At 37.8% G+C, this 16,762-nt stretch overlaps 1 protein-coding gene across 1 annotated transcript in view; it reads right to left on the reverse strand.

Moving 5' to 3' along the window:
- Positions 1 to 1,059: 1,059 nt before the first annotated feature.
- The window catches only part of LOC104080071 (rho GTPase-activating protein 21-like), a 52,121-nt gene continuing 36,418 nt past the window's right edge, over positions 1,060 to 16,762 (reverse strand). Inside the window, 14 exon segments of the mRNA XM_009582338.1 lie at positions 1,060 to 3,076; positions 6,316 to 6,347; positions 8,126 to 8,231; positions 8,574 to 8,615; positions 8,815 to 8,940; positions 10,906 to 10,995; positions 11,080 to 11,153; positions 11,641 to 11,719; positions 11,827 to 11,982; positions 12,079 to 12,227; positions 13,729 to 13,877; positions 13,962 to 14,026; positions 15,157 to 15,441; positions 16,479 to 16,604. Coding sequence (XP_009580633.1) covers positions 1,343 to 3,076; positions 6,316 to 6,347; positions 8,126 to 8,231; positions 8,574 to 8,615; positions 8,815 to 8,940; positions 10,906 to 10,995; positions 11,080 to 11,153; positions 11,641 to 11,719; positions 11,827 to 11,982; positions 12,079 to 12,227; positions 13,729 to 13,877; positions 13,962 to 14,026; positions 15,157 to 15,441; positions 16,479 to 16,604 — 3,213 coding nt within the window. The 3' untranslated portion in view covers positions 1,060 to 1,342.

Here is a 16,762-nt window from a genome sequence, read left to right on the forward strand (position 1 = left end):
AGACCTGGGAATACCCAAAGTGATGAACAGCTGCTTTGTTTTCAAGTGGGTATGCAAGAAAATAGAAGAAAAAAAATATAACTGGTAGAGAGTTCACACACAGAAGGGTTTTTAGTGTACAAACTCACCTTTATAGTTAAAACTATAAGAAGCCCAAGACCCATAGTACAGTAATGTTTTGACTGGCAGATACTGGTATTCACTCTTTATGACTTGGGGACGATTATGGACATATTTTTTTCAGTGCTACAAAACCAGCATATTAAACATAAACCAACTTGCTACATATCTCAGAATCAGATTATATATCAAGCTGGAAATATTTAAACAACTGACCCCCCCCATATGCTAACCTCCATGGTCTTGTCCCACAAACAAGACTTTGAAGAGAAGCGCCCTTCTTCCAGGAGCAACTGCAGGTTTCATGATCCCGAGGGCAGCTGCCGACTGCAACTTGTAAACATGACATTTTAAACTCTTCATTAGAATGAATTCACATCACGCAAAGAGTCACCAAAACAATTTTATTTCCAGTGTTTAAGTGGGTATGCACACAGGCATGATACAGGTTTGGATTCATTAGGTCTTCATGCAGAATTATATTCTCAGTAAAAGAAACCAGTTCCATCCAGTATCCACTATCTACACGCCTATGTTACAACATTTATATCAAATCTGGTATCTGAAGAAAAGATACACATGTAATATGTACATTTAAGTTACTTATTTTACAGAAAGATTAAAAATTCAAGTCACATAAAACTCAAAATCTGTATTAAAATTGGAAATATAAAACTCCAATATTTACTGGAATGCCTAAGGAATGGAAGCTCTGTAGCCACCTGTGTTAACATTTGTAAAATGTAATGAAACTCGTTAACAGTAAAATGCATTCATTTGTTTGTAATAAGTTTCTCTAATTTAACAATATGGCACCCTAACAAACCAAATGAATTTATGATGAGGCACTTGTTAGTGACTAAACCAAAAGAACAATTTTTCTGCATACTAATGCCAGGCCAACTCTCAGTCAGAAAACCATGTATACACTACACAGCATGTTGCATCAGATGCTTTGTTCAACATTTGTATGCAGCCATCAAATATACTTTTTCTTAAAATATATATATATACTTTAACTTTAGTGTTCTTCTGGCTGTGGTAATGCACTGTGAAGACGTTCCACAGAGCATATTGATGAAACCAGCCCAAATGAAGGCTGCATAACAACAACAGTACAGGAAAATATATATATATATATGTACACACACACATACACTACAGTTACTGGGAAGTGTAACAGTAAGTTAATGAATTGCTGTAGTGGACATATTTCCCCATTTCAAAGATACTGGTAGAATCGAGATCTAACCACTTGGGTCCCAGACAGTTTATGAGGATGGGCATCAACTGCTGGGCTAAAGTTGTTTTTGTTCATATTCTGATAATTTTCACCATTTACCTGGTCTGGTGGCTGAAATGGTCCCAAAGGTGGTGTTCTATTAATTATAGTCAAGCTGCTGGAAGAACTGCCTTCATCTGCCTGCATCTCTGCAGATAAAGGCAGATCTACCTTTGATATATCTGCTAAGCTAGTGTTCTCAAGTCTGGGCTTTCCAGTTTCACCCGTATTAAGGTCAGTTGTGCTAGTGCGTAAACGTTCTCGTGCAAGCCAGTCTGAGATCGAGAGGTCCTGTGCTGGACATTTTGGCTTCAACCGATTCACAGCTGAAAGCTCAGATTCTTTCTCTCTACTTTGACTTGGCTCTTGAGCTTTCCAAGCATTCAGGACACTTATTTCAGCGAAATCCCTCTGTCCTCCAAGAGTATGCCTTCGCCTGATATTTCTTCTCTTTGCAGTCTCTGCAGAGTTAGCTTTTTGATTCCCAACTCCAAACATGTCATCTGCAGATGATTTGAGTCGCAGCTTTAACCTATCTGTAATTTTAAGTCTCCAGGTAGGTTCTTGTTTGTCAGCCTCACTTCTGGCTGATGTAGCTAAACTGCTTGTCGATCTTCCTTTTTTCATTATGTCAAACATTTTGGTCACAGTAGGCAAGTCCTTCTCACTCTTTGCATCCCCTGAACCCTCACTGTCCGTTTTGTGCCGTGCAGACTTTCTCCTAGACAGTGTATCACATTCAATAAGTTTGTGTGAGCTAAAAAGTCTGCGACTCTCTAACTTTGGTGTTGAACTTCCCTCAGTACAACTTACTTCGCTTTCTTCAGAGTTCCTCCGACTGGTCTTTACCACTTCTGAAACTTTCCCCTTGGACAGCCGTTCAGCAGCAGCACTGGTGGCAAAGACAGGGAAGTCACTTTCACTGTCCGTCTCCATAGGACGCCCTTCACTGATCAATTCACTTCTTTCATCATCAGCATCTTCTCCCTTGCTTTCTGTCACCGACTGCACCTCAGGGCTCAGCATACTGGCATCTAAACCAGTTAAATATATAGTAGATGAAGTAGTTGAATAATCTGAGGTGATGGAACTGACATCAGCTGCTAAAAACTCATTGTGTTTAATTTCAGGGCTGGCTACTTTTTTGCATGAGTATCTGTGCTGGGAAGCCTGGGAGGAAGTGCTAAGCATAGTGCCGGAGTCAGACACTGTCTCCTCAACCTGGGAAGAAGATTGTGAAATAGACATTTTTGGGTTATTCTTCTGCGTGGTTTGCAGACAGCTGAGATTCGGTGATTTTGTACATTTGTCATGGTAAGGCAGTGAAGGTTCCTCTGACAGGGTATTTTCTTTCTTTAATGCCTTCTTTTCGTCCTTTACAACATTCACATCTTTTTTACTGCTGTTCTCTTTTTCCTTCAGGACAAACATCCTCTGTTTTCTCCCTATGTCTCTCTCTCTTTCATATTCCCCTTTAGCTATGTCCTCTTTTGTTGTGTCACCACGAGATTGTTCTGCAAGCTCCTTCTTGAAAAACACATTATCCAACTCGTCCTCTGAGCTGCTTGGTTGTGGTTTCTCTTTTGTTTTTTTCCGCTTGCGACTAGCTGCTGCAAAAATGGAGGACACAAGCAGTTCCTTGCTATACTGATCCTTTCCAGAACCCCAAGAACCCTGTTAAAAAAAAAAAAAAAAAAAAAAAAAAAAAAAAAAAAAAAGAAGAAGAAAAGAAAAAAGGAGAGGGCATGATTAGAAATCACAAAGAAACATTCTTAGCCTGAGACTTTTTAAAAACATATCCCAGGCTTCAGAGCAGAAAGTGTATCTTTATTCAGGAAATATTTCCATGCTCCTTCTATAGTCTACATGACATTGCCCAAGAAGTCAATTTTCATCCTGAGAATTCCACTCTTCATCTGAATCCCTTTAACTTGACAAAGACTATTTTGTATATACAACTATTTAGTTTTTGATCGACTAGTAAAGCAGGCTCCATTACGGCAAGACAACCTGTTCAAGATTCGTTTGCAACAGAAACTGCTTCACAGATGAGGTCCCAAGAGTGTGGTTGCAGTCCATCCTTTCAAAGTGTCCTTACCTATGTGGAAAGGCTAATTTCTCCAACTATTTTTCAGTTGATCTTTCACCTTTCAGGGTGTCTGAGTTTTTAAACCATATCGATTCAATAGTACCAGTACAATAAAAGCTATAGAAAACCTTAATTTAGGTGCAAGTATAGGAAATTAACAGAAATAAACTTCTTCCTGCCTTTTGAGGAATCTGCCTTTAGAACTGCACAGAAGCAAAAATGGGACAAGCCCAATTATTCCATTTTATAAAATTCATTAAAAAGTATTTTTCAACTACACTGACAACATTACCACCTAGCTACCTCAAAGCTATGTACCTTTCCTGCTTACTGCCCCACTGCCACCTTTAAAAGAAGCAGGAGGTTTGGGGCAGGTACCACCCTGTCTTTGACTGCTGACCAGTGCGGTTTGCACACTGCAGACTTCAAGAAAAGAACACAGCAATGATATCTACTGAAAAGGGCAGCTGCTCACTTCGGGGGCCTTCAACATAGTGGGACTGAAATTTGACATCTGTCTAAGGTGCAACAACAGCAGCTTAGGTGTCAGCTACCTTAAGTCCATGTTCAGATGTCCAGCCTGCCTCTCTGACCCAAGGGAAGCAGACCAGCAGTGATGGGCTATGCTCAAAAAGTCTTTGAAATCCCAATCATTTGTTACCATGCAGCACTTCAGAGAGGGAGAGGAAAAGTTGGGGAAGAGCTATCATCATGGTAACAGTTTTAACAAAAAAGCTGGGACATCATTACTGAAAGGACCATATAGTGATTCCAGATACCTACAAAGAATAAGCCTAAGGATAAAGGAAAGCTAATGCATACTAGTCATCATCTAACTACTCAGCTGTTGTCCAACAAGATACTTCTCTGCTCCATGAGCACAGAATCACAGCCCCCATGTGACAGTGAACTGTCGCAGGATGCCTACTACTGCAGCACAAATGCACTGACCATACAAAGCAAAGCACTGAACAGATACAGTGCATTTAATATTTTTGCTCAAACAACTTCTTGGTGCAAATTTCATTCCTATTCACTATCTCTTCAGAAATCAAAGAGGTGCTAGAGGTGCTGGCAATGGTGAAAACTGCCACTATATGACTTCACAAGCCAAGGTCAAACAGCCATACAATATTACAGTGGCTATATTGACCATGACAGCCTCAGCGAAGGTGCACTGATTTGTTTACATGAACATAGACAGGGAAGAGTCGGGAGAAACTTTTACTCAACCAACAGTAACAAAAATATTCATGGTTATTTAGAAACTCCTGCTGCATGATGGAGAATATCCCATGTTCTTGATGCAGAGCTCAGAGATCAGGACAGGGTAGGCAGAAGACATGCATTAAGTCTTGCTGAGAGCCCCTAGGGAAACAAGCATCTGAGAGGACTGCACAACGACTACCTATAGTGACTGCCTGGCCTCCTGCACAATGACTGCCTATAGGCAGCGCGGACAAAGAACCTTCTGGACAGCAGATGACAGCTCTGAATTGCTGTGCCAGCAGACAAGCGCCAATCCAATGCTGACTGGCAATGGACCACTGGGTGTTGGGGCCTACCATTTTCCAAGCGACCACAGCAATTCTTCTTGCTACTCAAGTGTCACTCTTGCATTAGCTACTGTCCCCATAAAGGATGGGTGAGCTCTGTGCATTTTTTTCCATGGGTTGGGAACAGGTACATGTCCTTCTCACTGAGCAGGATATCAAGCAATGCAGCCAGCTGGAGCTCCACTTGGAACACGTCGTGCTGCAAGCAGGGCTGGCTGAGCAGTAAGCAGGCTCCTGGCCCAGGCAATCTGCATGCATCCTGCACCACTGCTCGCAGGCCCATCACCGTGGCCTGACTGATGCTGTTGCTTTGTGGTGCTCACAGGTGGTGGTCAGTGAGAGGCAACCTGCAAACAGCACGCTGTCCTGGCACAGGCAATGTGACATGGTGTCCTGGATGTTGGGCTTTTTTAAGGCAGCGGCTGAGCCACCAAGCATCCTCACAAAACAGCTGGGCTGGCATCTCCACAGTGAAGCAGGAGGATGCATTAAGTCCTGTTCTCAGCTCAAAGCAGGGCATCAGTGATACACCTAGAATGCACACCACCATAAAGCTGTGTCATGCGCTCACAGCTGACTGAGGTCAGCTACATGCTGCCGTATCACCCAGTACTACAGACATCCAGTGTTAGCAACTACTGAACAACAGCCTAAGAGACTGAAAGATTTGTCCGCGGGTCAGATGAGAACTCTGGCGTTAAATTGAGGACGGAACTATTGCCCATGTTCCAGTCTTATTCCCCCTACCTCCTAGGCTGTCCTCCCAAGCACAGCAATACTTCCTAGGGAGATTTTGCTCAGCAACCTTTAACCACAACGTTTGGCTTCCTATAAGAGGAGGAGCTATTACCTTCTGAAGAAGAAAAGGCTAAATTCTATGTATACTTTTCTCAGCGAAATAAGGAAACACAAATACTGTCCGGGAGTAAGTAGTATGCTAACAGTAACAGGGAACATACTATGTACATTTACCTCTATTAAATGAGATGCAAAAAAAAGGAGATAAGCGCTCACAATTACGAGAGTTTGGAACAAAGCTGTTTATGTGTGCAGCTGACTGCTTTGGCAGATGCAGTTAACTGCAAACAAGTGATAGTTTTCCAGTGTAATACTTTAAAATTATTTGATGAGAAAACAGTATTACCACTTATTCAAAAAACTCTACGTAAGCTCTATAGTACATCTGCATATAAACGTTTTAATAAAGCAAGCAAATATCTAACAGATTTCAGAAGCTTGTAACTACATCATTTCACAAAATAATTTACCTTAGATTTTGCTGAGTCACTAGTAGCTGAATCTGTGGAAAAATTAAAAAAAAACAATTCTGCTCAGTTCTGTGCAATTTTTTCATTGTTGCTACAGACAATGCTGGACTTATGGAAAAAGACAAGCACAGAACAAAATGTGAAGCAAATAAAAACCAGAACAGAGTGAATAGTCAGAGCTCACAAAGATGCAAGCTGCACCACAGAAAGCCACCGCCATGAAAGGATGCTGTGAATTGTAGGCAGAACCAGCTCAATGATAGGAATGGCAAAGGAGCCCTGTTCTTCTAAATAAAAAACAGAAATACTAATGTTTATTCGATGTTTTAAGTAAACAGCCCCTGCAAAACCGCAGCTGAGAGACCTTTTCAGGATCATACTGTGTACTCTCCTGAGATTCAGGATACACAAAGCAAAATTGAATGTCTTAGTACTGTTGGCTGCCCTAGGTACAAATCATGGTTCATGTAGTCATATTCTTTTTGTGAGGTTTTAAAGGAATTAAGTCGTATTTTGTGTGTAAAACCCCAATTATATATCTCTCTCCACCTCTGACTATGTATAGGTAAAATTTTATTTTTAAATTGGCTAGATTTCAGCAGCTACCAGTTTTGTACTTTTCTGTAACAAGCGCTATTATGAAATGAAAAATGGACACCATAGTTTTACTGTCTCGCAAAACCCAAGATTATACAATTACAAAGGGGGTAGGAAGGGGCTAGCACAATGACTAAAAAATATGAACTTGGCTGTGTTCCAGCTTTAGGGACTTTCTCCCTAGGAAGAAAGAGCTGAGCCCCCTGCCACACCCCTTTTTGACACATGGCTAATGCTTTATGACTAGAAAGACTGGTAGACCATACCATGCTATTTCTCCTCAGGGTCTGCTTCAGAGATAACAAGAAACAGCAGAAAAACTTTTAAAAAGTAGCATTGATCTGTTTAAAATACTCTTAAAAGAAAATTTACAGCACAGATCAACTTCCTTTTTTTCCATTTACAAGAAACGGGGGTTTCTGCAGACAAGGCAGCTACAGTGTGGGCAACAGTCCTCCTTCTTCCTACAGTTCCAGCTGTCCATCAGTGACATCACAGAATCCACTAATGACATCACCGTGTGATAGACTCCTCCCACTTCGCCTGTTACAACATCAGTATAAAGTGACTGTTTCAGTAAGTGCTGAACAACCCTTTGAAAACTGAAACAAAAGCTAGAGACGAAGGGATAACATTTGTGGGGTACAACATGCTGGGTTAGTGCAATAGTATAGTGAAGGGAGGGGGAAAAAAGTCACCAAAAAAGAGCCTGCAATGCTTGTCCTTAGCCACAAAAGAGGATGGCATTTATAAACAGAAGGAAATCAGCTTTAGTATAGACATACTGCAACATACTTATTAAAGTGTCCATCACTTGACAAGAAAACATAACTCAATTTTTTGCATTCCTAACGTTGGGAAGGAGCAATATTAGAACACCACTGAAGATCAGTCTTTCTGCCATCACAACAAACCACTTTACAGCAGCATATCTGCTTCACCGCACGATGATGATTGCATGGGTTACTGTGAATAAATAAATAGTATGTGCAAGCCTCATCTTTTAATGATTATATTTCTGTTAGACAACAAAGTTTTCCAAATTATATCATGCATGATTATCAACAATTCAAGTCTTTAAGAAGTGTTAATGATCTTTTGGAAAAGAGAAAAACAGTTTATTAGTAAAAGAAAATACGAAGAGAGAGTTACAGTGAGTTAACAGAGTAGGTTATTCTAGCCTATGGACTAACACTGTCCGGGCAAGAGTTACCTGATACGTCTCCAGGAGATACTCCCGTTCTTCCAATGTTGGTGAGTAAATGATCTATGTTTGGCACTGGCTGAGATTCTACAGTGTTTTCCTCCTGAACTGTTGTCTATAGTTAATAAACAAAGATCTCTTCATCATCGTTTCACAAATAGTTCATTACGATTCAACAGCATTTAGAAAATTGCATTATTCACCTGAGGACACGCCTTCCTCACATGTTCTATTTCCCCTTTTTGCTTTACGCTTTTAAAACAAATGCATGGCTTTTTTTTTTTTTTTTTTTTTTTTTTTAAATTAATTACTGCAAGGACCAAAGAGCTAAAAAGATGCTTCTGAAGAGCAAACCGTAAAGTGATGTATTAAGAAATACATAGACATTCTAGAGGCAGCAGAAGCAGATTCTAAACTAAGATAATTAGAACACAAATATTTATGACACAATACTTACAAGAGGTTCTTCAGCATCATCTTCTGTGAAAAACCAGTCATGCTACAATTTAAAATAAAAAAGGTGAAAACCCCACAGGAAACACAAAATGCAAATGTGGAACAATCAAACATGGACATTACTAAAAATGATATCCTGGAGTTTGAAGGATAAATACCAGACCCAAACTGGCCCAATAAGAGAAAAGCTGGTCGATCTGCGTATGATCTTATTTTTTAAATAATGAAATGCGTCCACTTACTTTTTGGATGAGTGTTTCTACAATTTTATATTGGTCTGGCATGTGCGTAACCATGTGTGTCATGTTATCATCAGATGTCCTCACGAGTGTTGGACCAAATACTATTGCCAGGTTTCTTGGCTCCATCTAAGAAATTAAATATTTCCACATCATAGATTTATAATGAGAAAATACAATAATATGAGCTAAGTACATTAATATAACATTATTAATATCTGAGAACCATTTTAAATACGAACAAAGAAAAGGTTTTTAAAAACATATAACTGACTCAGATAGGATGTTACACTACACTAGAACTCTCCTACACACAGCTGCAATAAATGCATCCAGTATTTTTGCAATTCAGAATTCAACCTTCCTTAACCCATTGCAAGTAAATAGCTCCACAAGAATAGAAAACTCAAGGACTCAGATATATTCTTTACACTTTCAGGGGATTTTTTTTCTTCCCATAAAAACTATTTTGTTTAGAAACACTGATGTTTTAAGAAATTATTTTTTTATAAAAAGGCATTGGTAGTTCCCTGGTTTTTTTCCTGAAAATGTTTACATGACACATGAAGAAATTAAGCTGGTAATCAAATACTGTATTATATCTACTGACAAAGAGCTCATTCAATTTGCAACTACTTTGGAGGAGGTGGCAGCAACCAACATCATAGACCCAACACATCTATTCATAAGACAGACTCAGAGTTATCCGATCATGTTACAACATTAGTCATCCACTTAACTTACTTTTAATGTTACATCTCTGAAAAATAATTCCAAGAAAGCAGCAGCAGAATCTTACTTTCTATTTTTCCTTACTTCTCTGACTTATAGTTTACTGTTGTGACATAGAATAGACCAATAATATATAGGAGACTTACCAGAAGGAAGTTGCAAACATAATGACACAAGCCCCTAATGCTGACTTTGACTTGAATATTGCCTTTGACAAGTCATACAATTATAATATCACCTCAATCATCTAGCCTTATATATTCTATAATATAAATATTATTTAAACAACATTTATACAGTGCACCAAAACCATAAAATAAATAAAGGTTTACTTTATGCATTGCACTTAAAAACGACATTTACTGTCATTTCCTTATAGCGTCAGCTATAATTCCCCTAAAGGTTGTAATTTGTTAAATATTTTTTATACACACAAACATATTTTTCTTTCATATTTAACCACACGGTATTATTTGCAGAACTGATGTTGGAACCTACCATATTCATTTGAACCGAGTCATTTTCTGATCTTTTAAACGATTTAAGATTGGCCATGGCTTCCTCTATATAGCATCAATCACATCAATTTTTTTCCTGTACCCTGCACATTGGTAGCCAAGTAACAAGCCACCATGTTACCTGCCCTGAGGTAAGCATCCATAAGCACACCCACATTGTGCACAGCTTTGCATTCAGCTACCCCTCCCCTGAGAGGTAAAAAAAGGGGATACTATTATTTGCATTTACTGTAGGATTATAGCATGCACAGAAGCACTTAATGCAAACTAACTCTACCCCACCCCATGGAAATGACAAAAAGCTATTCTTAGTGGTGGACTAAGACCCTGTAGTGGTGAACTACCACCATTTACATCATTAGTTTTCTTCTTAAAACCAGTCAAACCAGCCTCTACGAGGTCATCAAACATTCAAGTAATTACAGCAAGTCCTAGTCTTAAAAATTACTCGAGCATCCAGGAAGCCAGGCTTCACACAAAGCCGGTACGACAGCCTCTGTCAACAGGTTCATTCAGGCCACAGACATTCACCTGTGCCCTGCCCAGGCACACTCTTACTGGCGTCTAGATGGGACTACATGAAATTTACAGACTTGGGATAAATTTAGGATATAAGCAGTTATTCCCACAAGAATTAATACCAGTTTGAATAAACTTAATTCACACTAAATAGGTGCGTATTTTGCAGGAGTCCTTAGTCTAATCCAAAAATCTTCTCAACATAGCAACGGTCTTAATTTTATCTACAATGATAAATTATCACCTTAATAGAAATAATCCTGCACAAAACCTGTACTTAACGAATGAAACAAACCAAAAAACATTACGCTTTTCTTTCTGATACCTTGTTCTTTTCTGAGTTCTCTGCTACTGTCTTCAGGTGTGCAGAAAGAAACTTGAGAGTCTCATAATGATGTTCAGGTAAATCATGAATCTGAAACAAACATCACTATTCAGAACATCAAACATTTAATGCTAATTTTGTAGTGCACCTACAACACACCTGATTTCAGCTTACCAGTCTCTTCAGTGTTTTCAGACGTTCAACAGGATCTTCTTTTCTATTAGCATCTATAAAATCTGCGTATTTGTCTGTTTAAAAAAGCAGCAATTAATCGTGTATATATATATATGAGGTTTTTTATATATATATGTATGTATACTATGTATATACACCCTCCCCTCCCCCCCCCCAAATACAGGTAACACACACACACACACACACATATATATGAATGACCTTTGGAAGTCACAAATTAGCCCATTATATTGTATATAATATAAGATGGCAGTAGGATAAAAAAACCAGCTTTCATAGAACATTGCAACAGTAAAACTGCAAATTTTACTCAGTTCTTTTGCAAATTCATAATTCCTTCACCATCAGAGAAATTCTATTTGCAGCTCTCATTCTTAAGCTCTATGATCACCACGACTCCCTGCTCTTTAAGGAAGAAAGAGGGCATTTATTACAGAGTTAGGATGATTCCACTAGATTTTCTCTCAAATCATCTGAAAGATGTAAGACAACTGTTCAACAGTAATTCCTAAAGACAAGATCATAACGTAAACAACTTACCATTGGTAAAAAGGGGTTCTGGGAGCTTTCTGAAGAAGGATTTCAGCAAACTGCTTATCACATTCAAGTCTCGCCATTTCTACACATTTAGAAGAAAAGGACAGACATGCTTTATATTTCTATAATCACAACACAACTAGAAGTTTTTGGGAGTTCAACCTGGAAATAGCACGATCGAAGACTTACATCATCATGAACATCAATGTCAGTCATTCCTTTGTTGAGCTCTTCTTGCATACTTGAGATGGCAGCATTATTTCCAGGAACTCTGTAAATACCTGTGTACTCAAGACCTCTTTCTTCAACCAGTTTGCAGCATATATCAACAATCAGTGGAATATACTGAAAAAAAAAGAAGAGTTACATGTACATTTTAAAGTGATTAATATAAAAAATATTTTAAAATCACAGTGGAAAAGAAAAATTGTCCTTCCATACTTTGTTGGTATGAGCTGGGGGGCAGTCATCTAGTCTAACACCAAATGTTCCTACAGCAGATGGCTTCTTTTCAAATGTCTTCCTCATAATGCTTGGAATGCCTTTTCTCCACGTCCCCTTGTCTTTTGGTGGGCTTGTCTCATCTTTTTTTGTTAGTATAATGCAAACAAGGAGATAAAGAAGGAAAATAAGAGCATTTAAGTCACAAAAACTACTGTGCATATAGGTAACAGATTTGCAAAGATCAAGTGACACCTACTGCATTTTTACCTCTTTTACTGGCCCAGCTTCCCACACTAAACGTTAGTCTGTCTTAAACATACCTTCTTTTATTCTTTTGTGATTTGAAAGATACATTTGAACATACTCACACCCCAGATTTAGAAAAGCAAGTAGCTGAATGGTACTGTGGAATTTCATCATTTTGAGACTAAAGATACATAAATTACATTTTAAAAAATTAAAATCTACATTTAATAAAGCAAGATTTATTCTACTGAACACACTGCTGCACAAAATACCTATGAAACTATACAGCCATGCTTACACTTGTGCAGACCTACTCACTCTTTCAAAAATTACCAGATTTTAATCACTCCTAAATCATTCCAAACAGGACTCAAACACTTAAAAGTATTATCAATCCAAAAATCAGATTAAAAGTTCAGTTTCTCTGTTTACCTCTCCTATACAATTCATGTAGCAATTACAATTCCCATTTATCCTGTACTGCAAGTCGCCTAATACCATTGTACGTCCTTCTTATTCAAGTATTTCTGGAAATATTCTTTCAGCAGATTTGACATTTACTTAACATCTGCAGTTTAGTTACATAATATGCAGCATAGCAGGACCAAAGGGACGTTTGTTGGTAACACAAAACAGAATTTGCTCACAGCTTAAATTCAAGACTGAATTGTTCAAAAGTGGTCAAAAGCGATTGCTCAGCCAGTTGCCTGAATTTGTATGCAACATCCTTACAAGCACAGTCTAATCAGAAATACCATACTTTTACACATTCTGAAAAAAAAAGTAGCTTGTGACATTATTTGATGGAGTTCAGTTACTGATTTAAGTTTGTAATGCCAACTCAGGCATTTTTAGAACTCAGCAGGCATTAATTTTGTTCTGGAAAAAAATAATACAGTTTCACTCCTCTATTTTAAAGATAAAGAAAAAAAAATATTCTTCTCTACTTCCGAAACACTTCAGTGGAAAACTTTAGTTTCTTAACAGCATATTTAAAATATGAATTTACCTTGTTATTTCCAAGTCAGCTAGAGACAAAAGTATGAATTACACGCAAAATTATTTCCAAAGCTTGGCAAAATTTTGGTCACAAGAAGCATAACACCTGTATTTTACTACTGTTAACACTACATGGAGCTGTAGGAAAAAAAACTAAAACCCTCTTGAGAGAGGACTGGAATAAGAAGCTTCAGGGATCTCAGAAGACCTGAAGTATATCTAAGATAACATCTAAATGAAGTAGTCACAAGAAAGAAGTGATTATAGCCGCAGCTTAAAAAAACCTGGTTAATACCTGATTTGCATCTGTACATTGATGAGTTCGAAAAACCTGAGAAAGGCACCTCAATGGCCTCACACTAGGGCTATAAGGAACTAAAGAAATACACAAAACGTACAGACCTTTAGTGAGAAGCTTCCTTTCAGACTCGTCCTTAGGAGAATGTGGACTCTGGGTCCTCTGTTCTGCTTTAGTTCCAAGCAGAGTCTGTCTGATACTTAGACTCTGGCGAGGTGTTTTGGGAGATGGTTCTGTTTTGCTGCTTGAAGAACTGAAACAAGATATATTACTTCAAGTAAAAAAAAAGCTAGGTAAGAAGTCTACAAAAACTACTGGCAGCATATAATCCACCTACCTCATCATTGTACTGTATTCTTTAATCCTTCGGCTAATCAGATCTCTACTAGTGACACCAGTATCCTATAAAACGAATTGAGATCTAATTTACAATCTTATAAAATACAACAAATATTTTTTACTTTAAGAATACGATAACTCTTCCTGTTAACAGACCGCATACGAAAAATGAACATTTCAGTACAGTTAAAAAAACAAAACAAAACAAAAAAACCCCACCAACTAACAGGCAGTCCTTGAGAACAATAAGGACAGAACACTTAAAAACCATGAGGAAAACTAAAGTGAGTAATTACAAATTAAATGCTGCTACTTAGACTTTTTTCAAAGCAATACAATCTTATTAAATCCTGTTAAATTGAAAGTAAGTTTAAATAGAAAACATGCAAGTCAACACACCCTACTACTCTGAAAAATCCAATCCTATGTGCACACAGTACTTATATAACTAATTACTACTACACATACAGCTGAAACAGCCATGAATTCAAATGTGCTTTTATCCATCCATCCAATAATGTTTATTAATCCATTTTTCTTTGGATAATTATTTCAAATCTGAGCAGATGTGCACGACCACAGACATGAAAATATTCCTCTGTTGCTCATCACTGAAAAGAAAATGCACTGAGGACAATATTGGGACAGATATTGATATGTTATGTACAATAATATACATTTGCCTTTCGTAATTAGCATTAACATTTAATTCATAGAAACATCAACATTTAACCAGAGAAACAGGTGTCCTTCAAAGTTTCACTTTTTAACTACTGAGAAACTCATCACACTGTACCACTGCACACACCACTTCGCAGTGCAAGTCTGAAGAGAGAAAACATTTGTTCTAACACTGCAATTATCTTTTAAAAAAGATTAGGGATTTTTGACAGATCAGTTTAATATAAAGTGTATCTTTAGTCAAATCAGCAACTACATTAATTCACCTATTTCAAAAGTCTGCTCTCTTATTATGAGTATGTCAGGCTTTTTTTAACTCTATTTATTTACTCAGTTACCTTGCCTTTCATCTCATTTTCTTGTATGTTCCTTTGTTCCTTGTATGACCATTTTGGTCTATTGTTTAATGGCAAATAGTTTCTTTTGTTGAAGTATTAATTACAAGAAAATACAATCAATTTTTAATTAAAAGACAAGAACTATGGCTTCTGCATTATATATTATATGATTACCTCATCATTTAAGTTGCTGTTGTCTTGTATTGCTTTAATCCATGCTAACATATTATCTCTGTCCTCAGCTTGAAACAGATACTCGCAGTCTGATGTGGTGAGTCTAAATACGTTCTTCCTTTTAGTTTCACAGTATGAGATGTCTATCAAACAAGCATTGATGCTTATAGGTTGTTCTTCTTCAGAGGGGGTCACTTGTTCCTTTTTATCCTTGTACAAATAAAGTGAATGACCTCGAAGAACAACATACAATTGCTTCCATGGCCGAATACTCCCACCAACTCGCTGAAAAACATCAACTGATATGTTAGTTTGCTTATTTCTTACAATGAATGTTTCTGGATTAAAAAAACTACCTGCAGAAGTCTTAAAAAGAAAGACTAACCACCTGCCTATACCATTCTTAAGAATGACCTGGGGAAAGACTGCACAAAAGTACACTAATTGCTCTCCATCAGAGGAGTGAATTGCTCAATAGCCTGCCCTCCCTGATCACCCATTAAGTATGTTCACATACGACAGTAGCAAGAAACAGAATGTGACTGGAATTTCACAGAGGCATTAATACAAATGTAGTAAAAAATATTTAATGGACTCTTGCCCATGCCTTTTAAAATTCATTCAAGTCAGACTCACATTCACACACTACTGCAATTCCAGACTCCCAATTTTCCTTAAGTGTTAGTCTATACTTGTGCAGAATCTGAACTCAACTCCACATTCACAAAAACAACAGCTTTTTTCAAACTACAATTATCAAGGGACTGATTCTTACTACTTACTTAGTCAATAGAAATGAGTTTACTTCACAGATGCTTTCAAATGTAACATTGGAATCACAGAATCATTTAGGTTGGAAAAGACCTTTAAGATCATTGAGTCCAACCGTAAACCTAACACTGCCAAGTCCACCACTAAACCATGTCCCTAAGCACCACACCTACACATCTTTGAAATACTTGCAGGGATGGTGACTTGATCACTTCCCTGGGCAGCCTGTTCCAGTTTGTGATAACCCTTTCGGTGAAGAAATTTTTCCTAATATCCAATCTAAACCTCCCCTGGCGCAACTTGAGGCCATTTCCTCTCATCCTATCAGTTCAGAAGTTCAGCAGACAGTTCAGAAAGCAGTCTGTAAAAGAAGCTGAGGAATTCACTGAAGTCAATGTTCTAACAGGTCTAAAATTTTGTCAGCCTTATTGATGCTCATATCCCAAAAATTTTAATTAAAAAAGCAAAACAGGAAGGCTTTAAGTTTCTTATCGTAGGTTTCCACCATCTTAATATTTGTGCTAGGTTAAAAAACCAAATATGACAGATACCTTTCCCTTGTCTGTAACAAGCTGACGAAAATGGAGCCATCCTTCCTTGGAGGCATCACCAAAGACCTCTGAAGAAGAATCTTTTCGGGAACCAGAGTCTTCTGAAGATTTCTGGCTGTCTGGGACCTAAAAAAAAAGGAAAAAAAAAAAAAAAAAATCAGAAAAAGAACCCCACAGTGTACTCCTAAACACATTTCTCTACAATCCCTACATTCAAGATGATTCTCTCTTTAAAAGCTGACAACTCATTCAGCAAAAAGCCCCTAAGAATATCCCCCTGGGAA

Source organism: Fulmarus glacialis, unplaced genomic scaffold, assembly GCF_000690835.1.
Source record: "Fulmarus glacialis isolate BGI_N327 unplaced genomic scaffold, ASM69083v1 scaffold7647, whole genome shotgun sequence".
Taxonomy (NCBI): Eukaryota; Metazoa; Chordata; class Aves; order Procellariiformes; family Procellariidae; genus Fulmarus; species Fulmarus glacialis.